The sequence below is a fragment of the Bombus pyrosoma genome, linkage group LG10 (assembly GCF_014825855.1).
Source record: "Bombus pyrosoma isolate SC7728 linkage group LG10, ASM1482585v1, whole genome shotgun sequence".
In the NCBI taxonomy this organism is placed as follows: Eukaryota; Metazoa; Arthropoda; class Insecta; order Hymenoptera; family Apidae; genus Bombus; species Bombus pyrosoma.
This window is the reverse complement of record NC_057779.1, coordinates 1,393,632-1,417,769: the sequence shown is the minus strand read 5'-3', so window position 1 is coordinate 1,417,769 and position 24,138 is coordinate 1,393,632. Positions and strand designations below refer to the sequence as shown.

General features: G+C 42.6%; 2 protein-coding genes across 8 annotated transcripts in view; both read left to right on the top strand.

Moving 5' to 3' along the window:
• Nucleotides 1–3,862: 3,862 nt before the first annotated feature.
• Nucleotides 3,863–11,443, top strand: LOC122571302 (purine nucleoside phosphorylase-like). 4 transcript variants are annotated; one of them, XM_043734875.1, is made up of 6 exons: nucleotides 3,863–4,228; nucleotides 7,609–7,703; nucleotides 7,818–7,996; nucleotides 8,149–8,324; nucleotides 9,262–9,452; nucleotides 9,560–11,443. In XM_043734875.1, the coding sequence occupies exons 1-6, from the start codon at nucleotides 4,116–4,118 to the stop codon at nucleotides 9,781–9,783; spliced, it is 978 nt and encodes a 325-aa protein (XP_043590810.1). In that variant the 5' UTR covers nucleotides 3,863–4,115; the 3' UTR covers nucleotides 9,784–11,443. The 4 variants fall into 4 exon arrangements, with proteins under 4 accessions (XP_043590810.1, XP_043590809.1, XP_043590813.1 ...); XM_043734874.1 differs by having other exon boundaries at nucleotides 3,868–4,228; nucleotides 7,788–7,996; XM_043734878.1 differs by lacking the exon at nucleotides 3,863–4,228 and adding an exon at nucleotides 6,616–7,057.
• Nucleotides 11,444–12,651: 1,208 nt separating this feature from the next.
• Nucleotides 12,652–24,138, top strand: part of LOC122571301 (beta-1-syntrophin) — a 364,855-nt gene continuing 353,368 nt past the window's right edge. For 2 of the 4 annotated variants that reach the window (XM_043734871.1, XM_043734870.1), the window contains exons 1-2: nucleotides 12,652–14,915; nucleotides 22,798–23,395. In XM_043734871.1, coding sequence (XP_043590806.1) covers nucleotides 14,892–14,915; nucleotides 22,798–23,395 — 622 coding nt within the window. In that variant the 5' untranslated portion in view covers nucleotides 12,652–14,891. Of the gene's footprint in view, nucleotides 15,056–15,107; nucleotides 16,582–22,797; nucleotides 23,396–24,138 lie in introns of those variants that run through there. The other 2 variants (XM_043734872.1, XM_043734873.1) reach the window with 2 other exon arrangements.

Below are 24,138 nucleotides of genomic sequence, written 5' to 3'. Positions count from 1 at the left end.
GAAACTAAGAAAGTGCGACATTTTCACGAGAGGAAAAAGTTGTTCCAAATGTTCAGTTCTACAACATATTCGAAAATCATGGAAATCGGTGATCAAGGGTAAACTTCTAAATGATTACCGAAGTTCCTTCCGAAATCCGACTTCGACTCCACAGCCCTGTGATAAATACCAATCACTTAACGTCTTCGGTACGAGTGTTCACTATAGCCAGTATCCCCATGCTAGAGCGTCGACTAAAGTTAATAATAAATATACGCAATCACTGTTGCTGGCGGTCGTTAAATGATAGTACACGGCGGACGAGCGCCATACCAGAGAGGTTAAATACAATTCGCGTAATGTTGACAGTAGATAATATTTCTGAATTCTATGTATGCGGTGATAATTCATTGGAGGTCAGTGATAAATCAGAACCCCAGCGAATCCGTTCTGATTACTCCTGATCAGTCGAGAGGGTCGAGAGATTTCATAATGTCATGCATGTACTTACATATCTATGTCTCTACACGATTAAAGCAATAACACTAAAATATTGCATTGGACGTTAGTTTCATAGTCATCGATCAGCGAGAGAAAGGAAAATATTTTTCCTTCGTTAAGATTTTTCGTACACTTTTGCTCGACAATTTTTATGGGTCAATTGAGTTTATTCATTCGGCATATTTATATACGAAAGTTCTCGATACCACTTGCTTCGAAAAGATATTCCTAATAGAAGAAAGGACTTACTTTTGCTATTTTATATTTGCTCTTTTATTGAATATCGTATTTAAAGAATATGATCAATAGTAGCGACATGGAATAACTATGTAAATTACATAGGACAAGTCAACGAATAAACGTCTCTATCGTTATTGAGAAAATATTATGTTTACGACGCTGTAGTTGTGTACGATTACGTAATAAGGCAATTTATGAAACAATGTTTCGCTCTTACTGGTTTGTAAGAATATTTTGTCAGTCGTACGACGATAGTGAGATTCGCATCTTGTTGCGATTCGAGTAACTTCATCAAATACTCGAACATAGTTATTTGATGTCTCTCAAACATTCTTCGATAAGCCATTGCTGTTCTTATATTCTTTCCGCCCGCTTAACAGGGCAGATGTTAACTGTTCGATTCGCCGTCAAGTATCTTCATTGACCTTCTGTGTTTGCTTTTCTTCTCGAATCTTATGAAATACAACGATACATATTGGCTAAGAAAAGAAAAACGATTACTGTGATTCATTGTAACCCGGATTACAATACATCCGCTATCGGTATTTTCCTCGATGTGCGATTTAAACTGACCCGAGATTAAAATTTGCTGGCAATAGTCGACGATGATAATTCGTTGAAAATGTAAAGATTCGCGAGACGTATACGCGTTCGTCATCTATTTCCGGTTAGTAAGCACCTGTGCTCAGGCTTGATTCATTAACTGTTGCGCGTCGAACAACGCTTAAAAGCAAACAGGATTCGTGTCCACGGTGAGCGCGTTAATTACGTGATTCTGCTTAGTTTATTTGACACGGATCCGATTCGATTATAATATCGCGTGCAAACAAATTAAAATTCGGCAAATTGTTTGTGTACGCGCGTCGCTCAATCCCAGCTTGAATGCCGGCATATCGGCATTTTGAATCCTTTTATTCTTTCATCTTTTCCCTTTGCCTTTTCTCCTTTCTTTAGTTTCACCTCGACTACGATTAGAAAAGTTTTACGACACTGAAAATCTGCCCCTGGCGTGCCGAAAATTTGTTTGCGGCCAAAAGGCCGACGTTCTTTGTGGACGATCAGCGAAATTATGCATTACTCGTTGCATCATAAAGTAGCTTCCGACTCACGGGGGAGAAAACCGGTGAAAACTGAATTTACAGTCTATTCGAGGCGTTGTCTGCGTCTATTTTGACCCCTGTTACACTCTCCATGTTGGAGCGATAATTTGCAAGTTGCGGCTCGATTTACCGTTTTCGATTCGCTGGCGCTGTCGCGTGTATTTTTCATTTTGTACGTTGCTCGATGTTTCGTTTTGATACGTCGCTGAATATATGACGTAAATAACACGACATAAATAAAAAACTACGATCTTTATAGCTTAGTATTAACCAGTAAAGCTTGAACTTCCAAACCTACCAGATTTTAACGTCATACTTTTAAACCGAAGATCCATGAAAGTATTAATTTTTGTATCTTTAAATTCCAACATAATTCTGGAATCCGAACTGTTTCGTGTATATGTGTAATAAGAACATTTTTTGTTTCATCGACTATCTGACGCGTATTATTGATGTACACAACAAGTCTAAATACGTAACATAATTATATTGTGTAAGAATAGCTTTATCGCCGAAACGGAATTACAATTTTGAAATTAAATTGCTCAATGAATTCAGAAGTAAGTTGCATTGTGCAACTGTTAGAATGTACTTTCGTTTTTTTTTTTTTGCTTGTGATCGTCGAAGATCAATCACGATAAGATAGTTGCTTTGCAACGATTTGTCTTAGACGTTGTTGATCATCGATACATACGTACAAGATATTTGAATACATAAAAATAGCATTTATCGCTGCCGTAAATTACCGATCGTTTTTTAATTCGCTCGATTAAATTCTCTTTACTTCGATACTGAAGTAATCCTAGCATAATCACATTATGCGTGGAAAGTTCCAAAGTAAATGACGCGACAGTGAGTTTTCTTTTTTTTATTCGAACGATACGCTTAAGTCGCCAATTGGTACAAGAGCAACGACTAATATCGAACGTTAGAGAGTTTCTCAAAAAACGAGGCCGCGTAGCTCAACGAGGATCGTTAAATTTCGGTCGGATCGTGTACGAGGGCCGAGTATCGGCCATAATTGGCTCATTATATGGGGCACTAGGAGGCAGCCAAAATTCGTGCCCTCGCAAATTGGAGCACGTGTCATCGTTGATGCGTAAATCTGCCACTAGATTCCTCGATACGACGCGGTCAAGTGAGAAACGCGACTGAATCGTAATTAATATTCGGATGAATTCGAGATGTACACGAGCAACAGTTTGGTCGTACGCTTATATCGCGTTTCTCCTCCGAAAATGCTGTTGTATCGTTGATTGTTGGTCGACTGTTTTCGTTGGGATTTACCTTCGGCTTAAGTTATCACGAGACTTTCCTTCACAAATCGAACTTCTCCATCTGTTTCTGTCCACATCGCGGTGATTAAACGCGTCGAGGAAAGTTATCGAATCCCGGAATCGAATATCTGATTGAGAGATAGGGGCGATACAAATCCGATGAGATTGTCGGAGATCATTTTACAGAAAGATAGAAGAACGGTTCGAGTTGCATGGACAGAAGCAGAAAAAGAAATTACGGCGTGGTTTGCAAACGAAAACCTGTAATACGTCTTCGCCGGGTATCATTTATCGAGAGAAAATCAACTGGTCGGTCATTACTCGAACAAGGTGTACGAGTTTCGCGAGGACATTGGTGGATAGTGTTGCAATCGACGAACCGTTCCTCAGCGGCCTTAATCGATCATCGAGACGTGGAAAGATCGTATCGGTCATCGAAGTCACCGCGATATCGGAGTATTGGTGAAGTTTGTTTGCACTCGGCAAAGGACTTTATTGTTTTCTTCTGAAACGAGATAAATATTATTTGTTCGCACAGAAAAAATGCACTTGTTGCTCGTAGGACGAGAAGTGTCATTGTTCTCGCTATTATTCCTGGTATAAACTGTAACGCGGTGGAGCGGCATGGAGGAAATTAGATCACTTAATTCTTTATCGCTTAAAAAGTTATCGTCGCATGCCCCTTCCTCCCAACGACTTTCCGACCAACTCGATCTTCGTAAGGAGTGGAGGAAGCGTGAGTAACCGTCCGAAACGATTGGCCAGTTCGGCGAAGCTCGCGATTTTTCAACCATACTCCGGGTATCTGTATAAAACAGCAGCAACCAGAGACGCTATAGTCACTAGTCAGACTTTCGTTAAACGACGTATACGCGTTTTATCGTTTATTCATCGAATTTTCCTCTGACTGGTTCTGTTCTTGTTTCTCTTGCCTTTCTCGTCCGTGCTCTATCAAGGTGACGGCGGGTTTTTTATCAACTTGGATAGACTGGTAGATGCGATCGGGACATAAAGCACAATGCCTTTCGAGAATAACGACGCTGTCAATGGGTACAATCATTACTCGCGGGTGAAACGTCCCACGGATGATGAATTTTTATACACGGCGGTCAAGCATCATCGGCACAACACGTAAGTCGTTCGTTTCTTATTGGTGAGAACAAAGTGGAGTATGGCTGTCAATCTATTGGATGTACGCGTCTCATATTTCAAATAAAGCTATTGTTATCGATTACGTTCGTACAGTTCGAATCTCATCGACAGAGGCTAGTTACGGTGATTGCAAGAAATTCGCGAAAATATATTCGAATGATCTATTTATGGTTAATCGCTTCTCACGTCGAAATTGCGAAAAATTTGTTAAAATTGCTGCGGACGGCTACTCGAAACGGTTGTTGCACAACTTTCAGTTAATCAACAGTGCGAAATCGTTAGCTATATGTATATTACATAGTAATGAGAGTGTGTATGAAATTTCCAAGTGTAACTAATTTCCCAGGACTTGTTCTCATCCTTCTTCCCTCTTATTTACATGGAAGTTCACGATGATACGATATTAGCATACCTTCGTGTTGCAGTGGGCCATTTAATTTCCAAGATAAACGGCCTGCAATTATTTCGGACAGGATGATGTTTAACACGTGTCGCGATTCGTAAGTTTGTCAGGGACATGGCGACAACGTGACCGTGAACTTTGCAGTCACGTGCACGATGACTTCTGGAACGAAGTGTATTCGATTCGGTGGAACGTCGTTCAGAATGTTGGAATTTTCTTCTTTTCGCTCCTTTCTCTGCGTATTATCCTAACGAAAGGGAAAAGGTGTTCTCTAGCTATATCCAGCTGTAGAAATTCAGGTGTCAGCGTTAGTGGGGAGAGAAACTTGTCAGCAGTCTATTCGTACACGTTCGAGATACGTCAGACGTAGACGACAGCTTCCTGCAAATTCGCGTATTCTGAAATGTCCAATTAGAAGTTTCGAGCGTTCATACTTTGATTTTGTTTATTTAATCGAGCAAACAGGAAGCTCGCGCGAAACTCACAAGCTGCGCTTGGGACGAACGCAAACAGGAATTAAACGTAATGGCGCGATGAGATTGACATTTCGGTAAATAGCGTTGGGAAACCTAGACAGGGAAAATGAGATGGCGGGGGAGGGGATCAATTTGACCCTTTTACTCGTTGTCACTTTGTGTTTGTCAACACTCGTTCTGATTGTCGCGCTTATTAGAATTTATTACGACTGTTTGTATTATTGAGACCACTCGTGATGCTCCGCAATTGATCGCGAGGTTATTTTAATTTGATCGAAGTCCGAAGATCGACGAATTGCAGCCATTTCCCGTCGAGTGACCAGTATCCGCGAAGTGGCATAGAAACTACACGCCGAATCAAATATGCAGACAGATTTGTAATTTAGTCGCAGTTCCCCTTTTTCGTTCGGTGCTCGATTCTTTTTTTGCGTCGCGTTCTCTACTCGCTTCCATCATATATGAATTTTTATCCGCTGCATTTGATATTTATCAATGTATTTCGCCCCGTTTTTTATTTAGATTACTCCGTTCTTTATCCGCCTCCTCGTCAGTCGCTTCAATTTCGACCTATAGATTGGAGTAGAGTCGAGCTACCTGAAAAACCAACGAACTTCCGTTCCACTTCGTGTAAATCAACGAATTATAAGTAGAACTGCAGCGGCCCATGGCCGTAGGAAAAGTTTCAAGTTGAAAGGGAAAATTCAAAACTGAGAAATCCATAATATTGTGCCTTGGAACACTAACGATGTTTTGAGTTACAAGGTCTAGAAGCAAAAGAACTTTGAATAAATTGTTATTGCTGTTTCTTGTGGTAACGTCCGTTGATATAAATGTAGGAATATTATTATACTTTCTTCGATTAGTATAGTAGCAGCGACGATTAAAACGGGCGTACATTATCTTTGCATTTGCACTTGTACTTATTTTAATACATCTGACTATTATTGTACAAAGTCCATTCGTTTCTTTACACCTGAAAGCTTATTTTTTCGTTTTCTCCTATCGAAAGTTTGTGATTTCATCGTGATGTATGGCTTCGCTTACGATTGATCGACAAATCCGAGACTCAGCCATCTCTTACGAACGAAGCAGTCCGAACGATGGCACCGTGAGTCTCGATCGAATCCAAAGAAGTAACGCACCCTAAGCCAAGTTCCGAGTATGGCGTGCATCCATAATCGAGATTAGAGCGACTGATATTGTATGCAAAATTGCGGTGGCGTCATTGAATCCTCGTCATGACCCGCGGCTATGTGCATTCACGTCGTTATAATAATCGTCCATCTCACATTTGCCATTCATAACGGACCACCGTACAATCTCGTTTTACGATGAAGCATCCACGAATGCGGTTAGTTTAATGACGTTTGGTGTACTCGCGGCTGTATCGAAGCTTTTCCACGGGTACCCGGCGAAACTGCAAAGCAATTCTCAAATTCGCGGTTGAATACGATTGTATTGGGAGGGGTGCGGGGAGGGAGGAGGGGCAGTATGCATATTCAAGGCGTATTCAACGCGTTATAATTCGATGTCCCCTTACGGCGATGCGTACACGTACACGACAACTCGATAGCGGCGGCTCTCGTCTTACGTCCGCGTCTTTCTTTCCAATTACCAAGTTTTCGGCCGGCGAGGGGAACGAAATGAAAATCTCTGGAAGGTTCGCGATAATCCAAGGGACGAAAAATGGGTGGCGATTACAATCTTATCCTGGAGACTCGTTTCGCTTCGAAACGTTCCACTCGCGAGGTTGTCAGGAGCAGGGTAGAATGAGAATCTTCGCTTTGAGCTTTCGCGGATATTGCGACGGGGAACGACGAAAAATAAAGGAAGGAAAAAAGAAACAAGGAGAAGATGCGAAAGAAATATGGAAAAAAGGAAGAAACAGGGGCCGCCGTGTGCGGAGACATTAAAATTCACAGTGGGATTGTAAGTAATTTTCGATCGTGTCACGTGTAGCATTATGCTGGAGGCGCATTTATTCGGTCGAATGCCATGGAAATTCTGTGTGTGCATCTGTGCGTAGAGGCTGTTCGCGAGCGCATTTTGCATTCGCGCACGCGTGAATGCATACACGGGCTAGATGAGTTGTGCATGGGATGCACATATACACTCGTAAACATGTTACGCGGCCGCTCGCGTATTTCGATGCATGATTTGTAATACCCTGGAAGCCTACATTCAGCTTAAATCCGGCGCTATTTGAGCCTGTTAGCAGTTTAACAGGTAACTGCACCGTTTTGTGATAGTTTCCACGGTGAAATTATGTCGGCCGGCTGCGAACGACCCCAGTTCCTCTTGTACTTGTCCAACTCATCCCGATTATTTCTGGACGTTTCTATTATTTTCACGAGTTTATTCAACCTGGTGTGAAATATTCGAATCATGGAAAACCGTTTTTCTACTGTGAAAATATTAACTTACGAATCCAGCTAAAACGAACAGGACCCGATTAATTAATTCGCTTTGTATGTATGCAGATATACCTACGAAGCTTTGCAAGAATCAGCGCAGTATCTGTTGGACCGTGTCAAGATCAGGCCAAAGATCGGCATCATATGCGGTTCTGGAATAGGTTAGTATGACTTTTCAAACGCTTTAGTGTCTTCGGTTGTCGTAGCGTATTTTCCCAGTCAATGTTTTGTCTATTCCTAAACAGGATCAACTGAACAAAACGAGTTGTGTCCAGGTTCCCTGGCAGAATCCCTCGAGAACAAGCAGTGCTTTCCATACGAAGAAATCCCACATTTTCCTGTCTCCACGGTCAAGGGTCACCAAGGACAGATGGTGTTCGGTTATCTGAAGGGTGTGCCGATCATGTGCATGCAAGGGAGATTTCATTATTACGAGGGTTATCCACTCTGGAAGGTAACGTTTCTTTGTTTATTTCTTTCTTTTCCATATGAACTTATCGTTGCTCGAAAACAAAACTTATTACTTACGTTTAATGACATTTTCACGTTCTTTGATTATCTGGAACGTCTAATGCTTATTATTTTTCCTCTCCTCTTCACGTGTAGTGCGCTATGCCAGTAAGAGTTATGAAGCTCGTAGGCGTGACTCATCTGATCGCGACGAACGCCGCGGGAGGTCTAAATCCCACATACAAGGTTGGCGACATTATGATGGTGAAGGATCACGTGAACATGATGGGTTTTGCTGGGAATAATCCTCTTCAAGGGCCAAACGACGACAGGTACTTTCCCTCGTTCCTCTCCTCGTCAACGCTTCGCGCTATGAAACGCGTCACATTACTCCATTTGGTGTTACTACATGCTCCTACGTTTTCTTATCCGCCGTTGCTGCTTATCTTTTTCCTTTACGTAAAATTCTCACGCGACCGTAAAGTTCTCGATGCCCTAGAAATTAGCGACGGTAGGAATTTTTTCTGATTTTATCGACGGGAGGAGGAAATGAAAGAAAGAGGAGATAAAATGAGAGACAGAGAGGGATGATGGATGAAAATGGAGGAGTCAGGGGAAGAATAAGGAAAAAAATACTGGTTGAAAAGCGGACTAGTGAGATTCACGGCGTGAACGGCAATGAATTCGAATCCGCTTGCAGGCGACAAAGGCTTTCGGGCTCGTTTCCGGAAGGAAAGTCGTCGACGACGCTCGCAGATTGCGGACCGCTCGACGACTCGATTCTTCGAGTGCTTGCCCCGGGGGCAAAAGGGAGGGAAACGGGTGGCCGTGCGAGATCGTTGAGGTCGTCGAAGGAATAAAATTAATCTATTTCATCGGAACAACCCCTTGAATCGGATTGATGAACTATTTACCCGACGACACAAAGAATCTGATTGACGTATTTACCTAAGGATCTTTCTCGATTTTTTTGCCTAACCTTCCCATCTTCTTTTCTTTGCTTTCCACCCTATCCGCTTTCGCGTCTCGTTCAGATTCAGCCAAGTTTTCGTTAACTTTCCATCCCGCGAAACTTGAGATTCTTTCATCGTAGATACTTTCCTTTCCCTTTTTCCCCTTGTTACAGCAACCTCTGGTATTAATGAAACTCATCGAACATGCTCGCCAGTTTTTCGCGCTTGCTCGCACTTCTCTAACGATTACCCTCTTCTCGACGATACAAAAACCCCTTCTGTCATCTCATCCTGGCGATGCATCTTCGTGTTTCAGATTTGGGCCGAGGTTCCCGCCGATGAACAAAGCTTACAACGCCTTCCTCTTAGAAATCGGCGAGCAGGTAGCGGATGAAATGGGTATAAAAGACATCGTGCACAGAGGCGTGTACACGTGTCTCGGGGGACCAAATTTCGAGACCGTGGCTGAATTGAAGATGTTAAGGATGATCGGTGTCGACGCAGTAGGTTAGTGGTTGAAAGCTTTTATACTCCAATTTTCCATAGACTCTCCGTCGGCAAATTATTCTGCCGCGCATAGTATATCGACTATCGCGATTCTACTTTATTTTCAGGAATGTCTACGGTTCATGAAGTGATCACTGCCAGGCACTGCGACTTGATCGTCTTTGCATTCAGTTTGATCACGAATCAATGCAGCACCGATTATGAGAATCACGAAGAAGCGAATCACGAAGAAGTGATGGACGTAGGGAAAGCGAGGCAATCATTGCTCCAGGACTACGTGTCGCGCATCGTGTTGCGTCTACGGGACATATTGGGGCTAGAAACGAAATGATTCGTGTAATTTATATTTTCACCGACCGCCTTATAGTTTATGCTAGTCGTGTTCGTCATTCGTGCTTCAACGAAAAACGACGGCGAAAAAGAACGTCTCGACGCGCACGATCTTTACGCAAAACGCTGTAAGAACGATTCTTTCTATCGACAATCCGACATTAGAGGAGTGCGAAAATTTGCGAGCGCAAAGAAACGTGTGTTAGGTACGTAGAAATTATTAGGGACCACCTTATGAGTGCCACGAAGAGAATATTGAAGCATTCTTTTCTTATACTGCTCGTTAAACTTCTACTTGCCTGAATATATTCCAGGTGAAAAGAGAGTTCGGATGTTTGTATCGATGTCAACAGCTTGTGACGATTAGTTATAGAATATTATGTATAGAAGCTTTGGACAAAGGTTTTAGTCATAGAACGAACGATCTTCCTTCCCGTTTTCTCAATGCAACATCGCGAATCGACGATAAACAGTGGGTAAACAAGATCGAATTAAACGAAATCAGTATTCAGCAGTATTTCACCGAGCGAACAAGCGCCCATTTATCTACAAAGAATCAGCTTATCAGTATACCGTTGAAAAGGATTTGCGTTTAACTGCGTTCTCTTTAATTATACTTTCGTCTCAGCAGTCAAAGGATTAGCATATCTATGTATACGCGCGTATTGAAAATCTGCTTGAATTAGAGAACCACGGGTCGCTTGGCAGTCGTGCGTCTCTGATCTCGATTGATTCGTTACACGTCTTGAGAGAGCTTCTTTTGCTTTAAAAAGAGGGAACGGTTTAAGGGTTGGGAAGGTCGGTAGATGCTACCTCCTCCCCGCCACGACAGCCTCGTCGATTTTCCTCCCTCGCTTCGTTACCTTCATCTCGTTTCCGTGCTTTTCCATCGCTAATGCATCGGTGTTCGGCTTCGATAAATCTCGAGCGGCGAAGACCATACTGCCGCGGCCCTTTTCCTCTCTTCGTTTTCCGCCATAGTTGCTCCATTCGTATTACCTTCTACGATGAAATTATGACACGACGTCGCACGATGGAAAAAGTCACGGCGTTCGAAGATTCAGTCTCTCCGATCGTCTCCAGAATTGGAAAGTATTTGTCTCTCGCCGAGACGAACCGGAAGAGTATTTTCGTCGTGTAGTTAACGCATCGAATATTTATATCCTTTTGAAAAGTGTCTCCCTTTTTTTTATGACGAGGAAAGGGAAAAAGATTATTATTCGATCTTGCGAGCGCTTATGTCGCCATGGCGAAATAAAATCACGTCACTCCCGCGATTTAATAAAAAACACGCGACCAAGTCGGGAAATGTTTACGCGTTTATTTCGTGATTTTATTGAAAGCTTGTTTAATAACTGCGCATCGAGGTGGAACACTGTCTGACATACATTTAGCGGAATTAATATGCACGCGCATTGAACGTACGAATCGAATAATTTTCTAGACTGTTCTTGTGCAATTTCGATCGCTGATTTTCCACTAAACATGTAATACTCCAACGATGCTTCAGGGGAGAAGGGAAAATTGCAATTATACGTCTCGAAGCTGGATACGAAACGTGAGGAGAAGCAATCGAAGATACAGCGATGGAGATCTCTCTTTTTGCTTTCCGCTCGCTCTTGTAACACGTAACTTTGACAAATACACCAGGTTTCTCTGAACCATACCTGTTGGATAATTAAACTTTCCCCTTTCGCTCGAATCGATCGGAACGTTTCGCTTAACGAATCGGTTCGATCGATTTGTTCTCCGCTTTCGTGTGCCCAACATGATAATAAACTAATAGGAAAGAAGTATTCGTCGACGTACTCGAATGTTCGCGCTTCGATTCCTGGTATCCATAATTTAACTCGGCTGCATTTGGATTTCGTTTGACAAGCGTCACCGATATACACGAATTCTCTCGCAACGACGATCTTCGCTCGTATTAAATTAATCGTACAACACCGAGTGCGAAGGTAACTAAAATCGACGATGACGGATCCCGAGGTAGCTGTCTCGAATTGTATTTTAAACGGCAAATCCATGCTGGCAACGGCACGTGCCATCTTTCGGAATAGGATACTTTCTGAATGTCTGTACGAGACCGCTGCATCTTCTCCGATTTGAAAGGGATACACTCGGGCATGTTTCGTATGGTATTCAAGGGTAGGAACGAAGGCGTACGGGGCTTCGTCTGGCCGTATATTTCCAGGTTGGAATAGAAACTGTGCAAGGGATCAGTTATTGATATTTCTGAAACGGCAGATAAAACTTTTCCCTCTGTCTAGCAAGCCTGTCGTATATCTTTCGTTTACCGATCCGCCTTTGGAGAACAGCAATACCATAATCGAGATAGGGGATGATGTATTTCAGCCTTAACTTTCGCGTCATTCCAGCCGGTGATAATGTTAAAAAAAGAAGTTAACAAACGAAGGGATGGTGTTACGTAAGAGGGTGTTTGCACGGCTAACGCTTAGAGGGATATAACGCTGAATGAAATTCAGAGCAGAGACGCCTTGATTATTTCAGAGAATAAGATTGATAAGGTAATCCCGTTTTGTATCTTTATAAGTTCTTCCCTTTTCATCGTCTTTGCTTTCTTGCTGCCTGATTCCTCTATAAAACGAGACGTATAATGCGATTGTACTGTAATATCACGAGCGAACAAAAACCCCGTACTTTCTATGAATTAAAATGTAAAAGGCAAAGAGAAGGAATAAATGATACACTGTTAACGACGCATCCGTGTTCCTTTTTAGCAGTTCGTTTCATTAGATACAAAGTAAAACTGGATATCGCGGTGCAATAACGTGCGCGGGCTACCCATTCTTTCTCTTTTCGCGCGATATTAATTTATCTTTGAGGAAATCGATGGAAATAAGCGGAAATGAGAACAATCAAGGGAATACTAAAAATATCCAGATATACTAGCCTTCGGGCTATCATATTGCAAGGTGTTAAATTAAAGCATTTAAATCATGGCACGAACTGATGCAGTGATATCTGGTTGCATTTAGTATTCTATCTTTATCGATAGAGATTGGATCGGGATTGGAAGTTTCTTTAATTTTAAATGAATTCTCGAGTTCTCATCTTCTACAGTTTCTGTCAATTTGCTTGCAATTATTCTAATTAAATAGCAATCAGTTAGTATAATTCAACGGTAATTCGTTATTAGTATTCTTAATGTTGAAGAGAATAAGTAATTTAGTAATTGCAACGATCAGAGGACGTCATATGTGCAGATTGAGAGCAAAGAGTTTTTGAATCCTGTTTTCTTTCACAAAAATGAAAAGATTCGCTAGAGAGCAACAGGAGGGCATCGAAAGCAATTTTAACAGTAAAAAAAGTTACGTAGAATTTTACAAATAAAAACGAAAACAATGTAAGGGTACAATAAAAGAAAAATTCCACCAAGAAAAATCAGTAGAAGAACAGCGGGGAAGAAAGAGCAATAAAGACGCGATGGCGTACAAGATAAGAAGTTATATGTATATAAAAAGTAGCGCAGAAATACAAAAAAGAGAAACATGTGTAATTGAAACTACTAGTCTTGTGATTTTCCGATGATTAAAATTTGAAGGCTGAAACGTGTAAATTTGAAAACTGACGAACTCGTTACATTACTCGAAAGCTATTTTACTCAACTCATCTTGGTATAAAATACACTCGTTAAATATTTCACGTACGAAGTCATACGTTTATAGACGACAAAATTAAATTTTTTAGTGTAAATCAATATCCTGCTAGCTAATATAAATTCACATAAATTATCCATTGAATCAATTCTGTTTACTTATATCGCTGTTATTCTTTAAACTTTTATTCGTATTTCGATTATGCATACATTAGCACTTACGTTTGCATAAATAATTACATTACGTAAAATATGTGTCGATAAAGATGAACGCTGCGGACGTTTGACGTTTCGAAATTTTCCCGCCGGTGGCGCTGAAGTTGTATTCACCCCCCTTTCGTCGCTTCCTATAGGTTCATCGGGCTGGACGAACCGCTAGTCGAGTTAGTACGACTCGTGACGTCGCGGTAGTTGGCTGTTCGTTTCTTAGTGTTCGCGATATCGTCTCGTCGGCGATGTGACCGGTTTTGAAAGTGACGTGCGATTTTTCGTACACATTATTACGCGTTTCGAAGCGGTCAATGGTTTACTGGTACGACGATAATTTCAAGTTCGCTAATGTAAACGCGGGGAACGCGAGATACGTCCTTGCTAGAAAATTTTGGCGTCACGTTCCCCCCGCGAGGATTCCATCACCCACTTACACGACCGGCTGTAGCTCTCGAAAGGATCTTCCGGAATACATCGCCGTTCGTTCTTTCGTTCGTTCGATATCCGTCGATGTCGTTGCAACATCTTAAGTACAACGACGATTCTCGTGGATCTTTGGTTCCGCGTTCAGAGTGCGGGAACGATATTACGAAGCGACATTCGAACACGTTCGGTTGTCTCAATTAATCGTGCTTCTAGTTGGACGGTCAGTGTTTAACGGCGTGTCAAGCGACCGGCTAATTAATTGCTCGTTGTACGATCGGGGCGACTGACATTCGTCCCGAACGTTTAGGCAGGAGGCGTTGCTGTTACATAGGCACCGAAAAAAACGGCATTACGGCCTGAAGTTGACGCATTGGCGATCGCGCGCGCGCGCGCCTGATCGGTTACTCCAGTGTAAAAGAATTTACGTCGTTAGGTCGAATTACAAACGCGAGTCCTACGGCGAAAGTGAGCAACGGGTTGAGTGTACTAGTCCAGGAGAGTGGATCGCAAATAGGGAACAGAAACGCGGAGGCGTGTTCTCTCGACGAGAGTCTCACGGAATCGGAGTGCTTCCAATCGAGGACGAAAGAAAGAAGGCCGGTGAAACATGTCGAGGCTGCTGAAAGGCGAACCGACGGGCGGTTATATCATTGACTCTATCGTGGATCGTCGAATGTATTAACCGGCTGCAAATGACGCGCATCGTGGCGTGAGCGAAGAGAAGAAAGAGACGGTGGCGGAGGACGAGCACACCGGACACGTTTCGGATTTAAACGGGGGAACAGTTTTCTGATCTAGCCAAAGAAAGAAAAGCAGGCCAGGCGTCGTGCCTCCCACTGCCTACCGGAAGTCATATGCCCATACACGCGCGGAAAACGGTAAATCATCGTAGAAGCCATCGGCTATAACGAGCGTACACGTTTATTTTGCATTGGACCGAAGCACGCCTGCCCCCTTCACCTCTGTCTGTTTTGTTTTCCTTGGTTCGCCTACCGTCATTGTTTCGCCTTTATTTGAGGTATGTAAGGAATAAAAAAAAAAAAAATAAACATTTCTTTGCCTGTGACTCGTATAAAGCATACGTCGCACGTTGTCCATTTTCAATCTTCCATTAATATATGAAAATAGTGTTCGTTAATTCTCCGCATCAATGTCAGGGTTTCAATGATTTACCTGTTCTATTACGCGTATATTTTTAACGATGAGATAGGAACGCGAATCGAACGAATTTTTCGACGTTTCGGCTCGTATCAATCGATGCGCTCCGTTCTATGGAGATACGAGCGTCGTTACGTCGTTAAATTTTTTTTTATTTGACGTATGCGTTATACCTCGTTTCTAGATCGCTGCTTTTTATATAATATGTGTAAAATAAGATAGAAATCGATGTTCACGAGCGGAGAGATCAAAGCGAGGAAAAAAATTGGGCGCGCTGGGCGGTCGGTATTCCGCTCGTATTCTCGCTCTGATAAGTTTCGAGCGTGAAGCGTAAAAAGTTTGACGCACAAAGTGTAAAGCTTTAAAACGGCATGGTGTAAGCGTTACTATACGATTTTCAATTTCTCTCGTTCCTCAACTTGCTCCTTGAGAGATTCACTATTCCGCATTCTCGGGATTCTTGCAACTCCAATTTCAACTACAGCCCTGCGGTGTTTTCCTGATCCGTTAGAAACATGCCTGAATCACGTACGGTATCCCATTCAACTTCGTCGCCTTATTTCCCGCTACCATCTTGAAGGGTCACGTGATCGTAGAAACAGGACATTAGATGGCGTTTATTTTTCGCGGTATTTCGCCGCCCTCCATATTTCTCGTAGTCTTTCTCAATTTTCGGTCGTGTGTACCGTTTCCGTGAAATTTTCCGTGTTCATGCGACAATTCGTTATTTATACATTGAATTTTGCTAGGTTTAAGTTAGTACGACGATCACCGAGTATTTCTCGCAAGCGACATGTGGCAGTTTTGCATATTCGTGCGAGAATTGATCGTTAATTCATCGAATTAGATTTGACTATACTATGACCACTGCGGACTTCTCATAAGCAACACGTACTTTGTAACGTTCTGAAATTTGATTATTTACGAAACATGTAAAAATATGTGATAACGTCTGAAATATAAATTTGACGATTCGATAAAACAAAATTGCCAAACATATCGAGTACATATATGTGTTCTTATCGTTAGCGAAGAATATACTTTATGCAGAAAGAACAGTTCTTTCCGATTCGTCGGCAATGTGTTAAGTGATCACGTGACCACGGGAGTAGAACATTAGATGGCGTTCTTTTTGTGGCATTTCAACGCCTTCGTGTTTTTCACAGTCTTTTTCAACCTTTGGTCGTTTGTGCCATTTCCGCGAAATTTCGCGTGCTCGTGCAAGAATTCGAACTCATTAACGAAGGAATGATCGCGTGAGCACCAGGTTGTAAAACGAAGAACCAGCGGATCCACGTCGTCGTGTAATACAATACACTACACGATTACGAATTATTGGACAAAGGGTATACCGGTCGATGGTGGAGTATCGACGTTGTGCTGCAGGTACGAAATGATCTGGAACTCGGAGCGATGTGTATTTCCTCCCCTCGTTTCTCGTGTGCGACGGCTGTTTTCTTTTTCCTGTTCCCCACCTCTCACCTTGCTCTCTCGTTCTCCTTCTGTCCATCCTTCTTCCCCTTTCCGCCTCTTGTTCTCTCTTTCGGGCCATAAACAACCGGTGCTCGACGTTTGCCGAGGTTATTGGTTTTTGCGAGGGGCACGACAGTGCCGTATACATGCGTCTGCGGGACCCGACTTCACAAACGAGACACTGTACTTTTTCTCTCTTTCTCTCTCTCTATCTTTTCTCCTTTGTTCTTGCTTCCTGTATCTTTCTAACGTTCGCGATCATCCCCCTTATATCCTTGTCTAGCCTATGTGCATACATTGCATACGCGATTCCGTACATAGATAGGCGAATACAAAGAGAGACGTAAGTACACGGCGCGTGTTCACGTGGGCAGCGGTAAAATTCGCACGAGACTAATTCCCAGAGACAAACACTTTAATTATAACGCTGCCGTGCGCGTATACCTAAGTACGCGCTGCACAATCGCGATATCGACGCTTTTATTAAACACGAGCACCTTCGACGATGCTAACGCTATTATCGGATTACCGGCGGAGCGTGCCGTGCGTATGGTCGAATTTCACATAACCAAGTACAACATACGTATGACCTATCGTGCTTTTTAGCAAAGTTATTTTTTCCTTCATTCAGATAGGTATTTACTTTTTTCCGATAGACAGCTTCTATACTTTTTTTTTTTCGTTGAAAAGCGTATACCCAACTGTTTGCTTGTGTCATTAGGCACAAAAAGGTTCGGCACGAAGAAAAGATATTAACGAAGGCTCCGCAATGGTATAGGTTAGAATCTGCAGGAATGTAAAATAGAATCGAAGAGTCACGATATTTACGAGCACACTCACAACACGTTCGGGATTAATGGAAACGTATTTTGGCGCGTCACGGTGTCATCTATTTCGTCAATATTATATCCGTGTAAGAGTACTATTGCGTGTTAGTACATATAACCTTTGGATACTGTGCCAAGAGTATTACGTATTGTACGTCGTTCTTTATACTAACCTGACCGAGGCCAATACACATATATGGACGGATGTATATGGAGATGGACTATTGACTCTCGTAGGCGTATTTGGTTACAGTGTTCTCCGGTGAATGTTCACAAATGTAAGATTGTGTTTCTGAGATCACTGTAACCCAGATACCGTACCGAATCAACAAGTATCGTGTTGTCGATTTGTAATGCGGATCGTTGATGGGAGGAGGGACGAGGGGGAGTTAGAGCGATCGGAGGAAATTCCACGCGATGGAATGGAATTAAGAATTGCAAGTATTCCGTGTTTAGCGAGCACGAAATATCGTAGCTACTGTGAGGCGTCTTGCGTTAAACGCCGCACGCGATAACCAGCGATAAAAACCGATTTTAAAAAGTAACAGACGTCCGTAGATAAATTGGATGAATAGTGGACAACGAAACGAAAGGTTTGGAATGTTCGTCGATTTTACCGTGACCGACGAAGGGTTAATTCAATTATACTGACCGGCACGAACATCGAGCCCTCTCTTTTCCTCCCCATTTTTCCATTTTCTTTCGTTGCAACGCCGTTGTTGCGTGTACAACCGTGTCAATTTTTTTCTGCTGCTGTTACATCCGCCCCCATACATCTATCGGGTACACGACAGGGATGCACGTGCACCAAAGCCAAAAAAACATTGGCTGCACTTTCTGCATCGTCGTCTCGTTGATCCGTACGCGTCACGTAGGTGGCCAGGGTATACGTATACCTACATATCCTGGTACTGAATTTCGGGAATAATGGCGGTACCGCGTCACGCCGTCGATTCATTTTTACCCAATTTCACGCACCGGTACACCGCGACCCACCTCCCGGTCGCACACCCCCGCGACATCGCGTTTCATCCCAAACCCCTTTCAAAATCGTCTCTGCTCTCTGTTTTTCTTTATGGCGAATTCTCTGCTGCTCTTCCTCCGCGCTAGACCCGTTTCCCTCTTTCTTTTTTATCCCACGGTAACGATTCTTCGTTGAAAACCGCGTTTTCGCTCTTAATTTTCATCGCGTGAGGACGCACCCTGTTTTTGGCATTGCGGTTTATTTTCGCGGCGCATCTCCATCGTGTACGTGTAATGCGTTTTTCAATTGCGCGCCACCGGATTCACTACCCTCGCGTTTCCCATTCCCATCTCGCCATCCCGATAGGAATTTACTCGCCGCGTGCACGGCTCTGCTTCTGCACGCACCCCCCTGGCTCTTTTTACGTCGGTTAAAACGAACGCAAGCGTCCGAATTTTAATGTACTTTGCGCAAATTCATTTCGCCGAAATATCGTTCGCTTCTTCGTTCGTCAGTCCCCGATGATTATTTGGTCCCATTCTTTTCGACGCTTTCGCATCTCGTTTCTTGCTGCAACTTTTTCCGCCGGATCGTTGCCTAACGACTTACCGATGGCATATCGATAATGCATTAACAATTAAAACCGTACCCTATCGTGGTCAGTGGTAGAATATGGTCAACTTGTTTTGCGAATTAATCGAAACTCGCCACTGATATCGCGATTGACCAGGATTTCTGAGCATTCTGCAAATAAATTTCGATAAATTTGTAGAATACGGTGGAACCTCTAGTGGTCCGGTTTTATCCGAATGTTCTACGGTCCGAACGTTCTGTTAACCGAATATTTCTTGCTTGTGCCCTTTATACTATTAGACGTCCTTTTTATATTTGTATGTTTTATGTTAAAATTTATATTAAATGTTTTACTATGAATTTAATTTTGTACGGATTAATATCTCTGTAGAATGATATTAAAGAGGAGAGGTATTGTATTAAGCGTCAAGAGAAAATAAAAGATACTTGAAAAGCTAGAAAGAGGCGAAAATGTTGCAAAAATTGTAAAAATCTTCAACCTTGGAAGATATACTATATTAACGTCAAGAGACAAAAACACGTAATTATTTAAATTACTCAGCTATTTCAAGAAATAAAAAACTGTAATGGAGTTGAAAAATAAGTGTGTGGGCTCCGCTGTATAGCGATGCTTTCCATAAATCAGCGATAAAGCAACACCAACATCCAGATTTATATTAAGCGAAGGAGTTTTGTAATTTGCATGAATATTCTCATCAATGTTTTAAGTCCTAATGCTGAAAAAACAAAATTACAATGAAAGTAACGGTGAATTAAACGCCTTCTTATTTCGAAGCATTTGTGGTATTGGAATAATCTGAGCTACAAACAAGATATGATTCAACGCAGCTCAACGGATCACCAAAGATTAAGTCGCAAAACGGATACGATGTTCATAAATAAGTTAAAAAAACATTACATTTGTATTATACCATATTTCTTGTAATATTCTTGTATTATTCTCTTTGAAATATGAAATAATAGTTATAAGGAAAAATACGTGTTCCACTATCCGAGAGTTTTCTCGTCCGATCAGTCATCCATTAATTCGAATATCGAAGGTTCTACTGTACTTTCAATGTCATCGAATTTTCCTAATATGAAAATCTTGAAGAATAAAGAATGGAAAATAAAAAGTACAAGGAATTAAAGAAAAGTAGAGTGGAAAGAATCTGACGATAGCAATAGGGAGAAGTAACGTCATGAGTGAAAAATACAACGAACAGATTTCAAGATACACTCGAATGAAAATTTTCAGATTCCTAGGATTCTAAGGGAACGCGCCAGGAATCTGAGAATGACAGGTTTAGTAGAGTACCTGCAAAATTGCCGATGTGAAAATGTGGCACGATATACACGAACTATACACAGCCGGAACTGTATGTAGATTGTAGATATTACTATATAGTGGTATGTACAGCGTGTTATACTCGAGTCTGTTTGCCTCTCTCTCTCTCTCTCTCTCTCTCTCTCTCTCTCTCTCTCTCTCCTATATGTTGCTCCGTACAACAAGTACGAGCCCTCGTGGCGACCATTACGCATTCATATTAAATCGGGAATTTATGCGAGCTCATTGCCAGGGACAAACTGTAGCTGATATCTGATTCGTCTCACGGATCTTCAGATTTCTCTGCTTCTACGTTTCGACTTGCTACAATTAGACAGGTGGAAAAATGATGATCGAAAGGACGAATTATTTGAAAATGCATAAAATTAAGATTGGTATTTTCATAGTCTCATTATCGTCGTGGCTTTACCTGGCGGTTTATTCGATTCTGGCCCCGTCAACATGTCGTAATGAGATTTAGTTGCAACGGCCGCGATATCCCTTGCTCGATGTAATTGTAGCAGGTAACATTGTATAAAGCACGCCAGAGGTAATTAATAATTTTACATTAATTATGCAACGGTATGGCTCAACGTTCTAATTAACGTCGCACACCACGGATAAATACACCCGTATTTTTCTATAAATTTCGTCGGGTTTCAGTTGGACGTGATTCGACTGAATTCATTTAGTCAATTCCCAGATTTTCCTCGTCAGCGTATTTTTGTTCCGTATACGTACAATCAAGACGCCGTGATTTTTGCCCGATTCTTTTGCTAATTCGGCCTAACACCTCGGCTGATAAATTATCCAATTTACGCGTGGTATCGTGCTACCGCGACGAAATTATTTATGCCGCACGAAGCTGATGAAAAATTTCGTACGGCCGTGACACGCCGGTTAAATATGGCGCGATACGGCCTCCCTTTCAGCTTCCAGGAACCGTGGTCGCGCGATAACGTGGAGGCGAAAATATACCGCGAGAGGGAAAGGGTTTTTTCCTCATTTTTACCTCCGTTCATTTTTTTGGAGAAGGCACCTTGTTGTCCGTGTTTGCCTTTATAAACCTGCACCACGTGTCCGAAACTTTCTCCTCTCGAAACCGGGCTTCAAGCCAGGTTGTATGAATGGTGGGCCATTGGAAAATATAAAAACGCACGTGGTCGAGTAAGTTACGTAAGTCGAAGGAAAGAAAAAAGAAAAGAGAAAAAGACAGGTTGTATCCACGAAGCGTTGAATGAAATTGCGAAATGAAATAGAGATATTACAGATATTTCTGTATTCTTGGTGACAAAACGGTGACGGGGCTTTTAATTAATTAAAAGTGAGCAGCAGCTGCCGTAAGCGTGCGAGGCCGCTCCCAATTTTCACGCAATTATACCCGTTGTCCGCAGTTTTGTAGGACATTTTCCGTGACTAACGGGTAAACGCCATTGTTGCCCAGTGAAAATGGATTGATGGAAACAATAGGCGGGATAGAGAAAAAGAGGGGTTAGCCGGACAGAGAAAGGGGTAAAGAGAGGTCGGTCATGTCACCGCCGGCCAGTATCAATTATTTTCAAATTACGAATTTCACCGTAGCATAGTACAATTGATTTATCCATGTCGTCGAGTACAGACGACGCAATTGATCCCTGTCGCATTCTATGGATCGCGTTGTTCCGCGCCGAGAGACGCGTCATTTTTTTTAAAACCGTCGTTCACCTCGCTTCGATGTCTCTGTAGCCTACTAGAACGATCTCTTTTCCAGCTTTTCAAAGCTTTTGGTAGTACGTGGTATTCGGTAATGGCTGTATACTTGGGTACAAGACATATTTTCTATTCTGCCTTTTTCAAAAAAAAAGAAAGATAAGCTTGTATCTGGTAATTCCTTTACAACTTATAGAAGTTGAAAGAGAGTTTTACCGCAAGAATCTGATAAAATCTGGCGTCGATAGAATACGAGAATAAGAGGCACGATTCTCTCGACGTGTACATTCAAATGCGATGGAAAATATCTCGCTTTCATTTGCAGAAACTCGTGTGTAGAGATTGGATCTACGAAGCAGCCAATTGACGTATAAACGTATATGCGGGTAGAATATTTTAAACGAAGTTAATGTTAATATAACGAAGCTACCTTTCGACCTCGATTCGACTATAGAACAACGTGGAGAGGTAGGTTACAGGTTGCGAGAAATCTGAAACTCGCTTCATGTCGGTAAGACTACCAGATTGATCGAATCTATTCCACGATGTTGTTCCAACATTTCTGTTAAATATTAATGTATTATAATTCTAAATCAAGATTTAACCATAACGTAGCGTGTCTGAGAGCGTAGTTTCATCCTAGACGCTCGTGTACGTAAATTATACCCAAGTATACAGGCATTACCGCGATGAAGCGCGACCCGTAGAAAGTTAATGAAATCGCCAATTAAAGTTGGCTTTAATTGCAGCGTGCAGCTTGCGAGGAAATCGAAATGGTCGAGCTGTGCGGAAGCGGACAACCGACTTCAGCGATGGGAGTGATGGGGATCGGTTCGGTGGTGTCCGCGGCAACGTCGTCCTCGTCTTCGTCGACGACGACTACTGCAGCCTCATCCTCGGCGTCCGGACGCGCGGGCGTTTTAGAAACGCAAGTTCGTGGTCAGTGGTATCGCGTGTTCGTCTCGTTGGAGGACGATTATCTGAGCATCTCCTTGGACGAGAGTTGCGAGACGAGCAACAATGCCCTCAACAACGGTAACATAAACAACAACAACGTAGACAGCCTGAACGATCCGGACGTGCCGGACTCGGTGGCCAATCAGAAACGTATCGTGCGCGTGGTGAAAAGCGACAACAACGGCCTCGGGATCTCGATCAAGGGTGGCAAAGAGAATAAAATGCCGATTTTGATCTCGAAGATCTTCAAGGGGATGGCTGCGGACGCTACCGAGCAACTATACGTGGGCGACGCTATTCTGGCTGTAAACGGGGAAGATCTACGCGAGGCGACTCACGACGAGGCGGTGAAGGCGCTCAAGAGGGCTGGCAAAGTCGTCGAGCTGGAAGGTGAGTGAATTATCAAACGCTCATCTTTTATTTGCATGTCCGTTTCCTGCGAGAAAAACGATCGATGAGCGAGACAGTCGTCTGACCGGTGTCTATATGCATTCTATATCCAGAGATTGATACAGATACGCGTATTTGGGTGGATCCTTGCGATAGATATACCATAAAGATGGATGGTTGCGTAAAAATTGATGCGTTTAAGAGGTGAAAAGGTAGACGATCGAAAAGGATGTTAATACACGATGATAGAGGAAAGAAATCGCAACGATTAGTCTCGCGATGGGTTGAGTAACACGATGGTTAGATGCAAGAAGATGGTAGATTTCTAAATGTCATACACGTAACGGGTTTCTCTTCTGAGAAGTCGGTAATCTTCCGCAAAGTATTTCTCGTTGCTTTCGTTCGACGCTCGACAGTCTGACGGATGTATTTACCGTACTTATGTATGTTTCTGTAAATAACGGACCTCTGGTCTCTTAACTAAATTCGATAAATGAATTAGTCCGGGAACATCGACGGTTTTCGCGTTTCCTTTGACCGGTAATTCGGAGATAATTAATAGCCAGGGCGCGTTAGCGAAATCAGGTTGCCCGACGCTGCAGTCCTGTCAGGGGCTCGGAGGAAATCTCGATCCGTGGAAACGTGAGCGTAAACGCAAACGCAGATTCGTTTAGCCGCGCGTCGCTCCAAGTACTGAAATGTTCGGTCGGAAGTAGAAGTAGCTAGGCTAGGAAGGGTAGAAC

Bases quoted from the DNA above. Each gene is read 5' to 3' on its own strand.
- LOC122571302 (XM_043734874.1), top strand. From the start codon at position 4,116: ATGCCTTTCGAGAATAACGACGCTGTCAATGGGTACAATCATTACTCG. The intron at 4,229-7,608 runs GTAAGTCGTTCG...GTATGTATGCAG, and splicing joins AAGCATCATCGGCACAACAC to ATATACCTACGAAGCTTTGC. The intron at 7,704-7,787 runs GTTAGTATGACT...ATTCCTAAACAG, and splicing joins CATATGCGGTTCTGGAATAG to GATCAACTGAACAAAACGAG.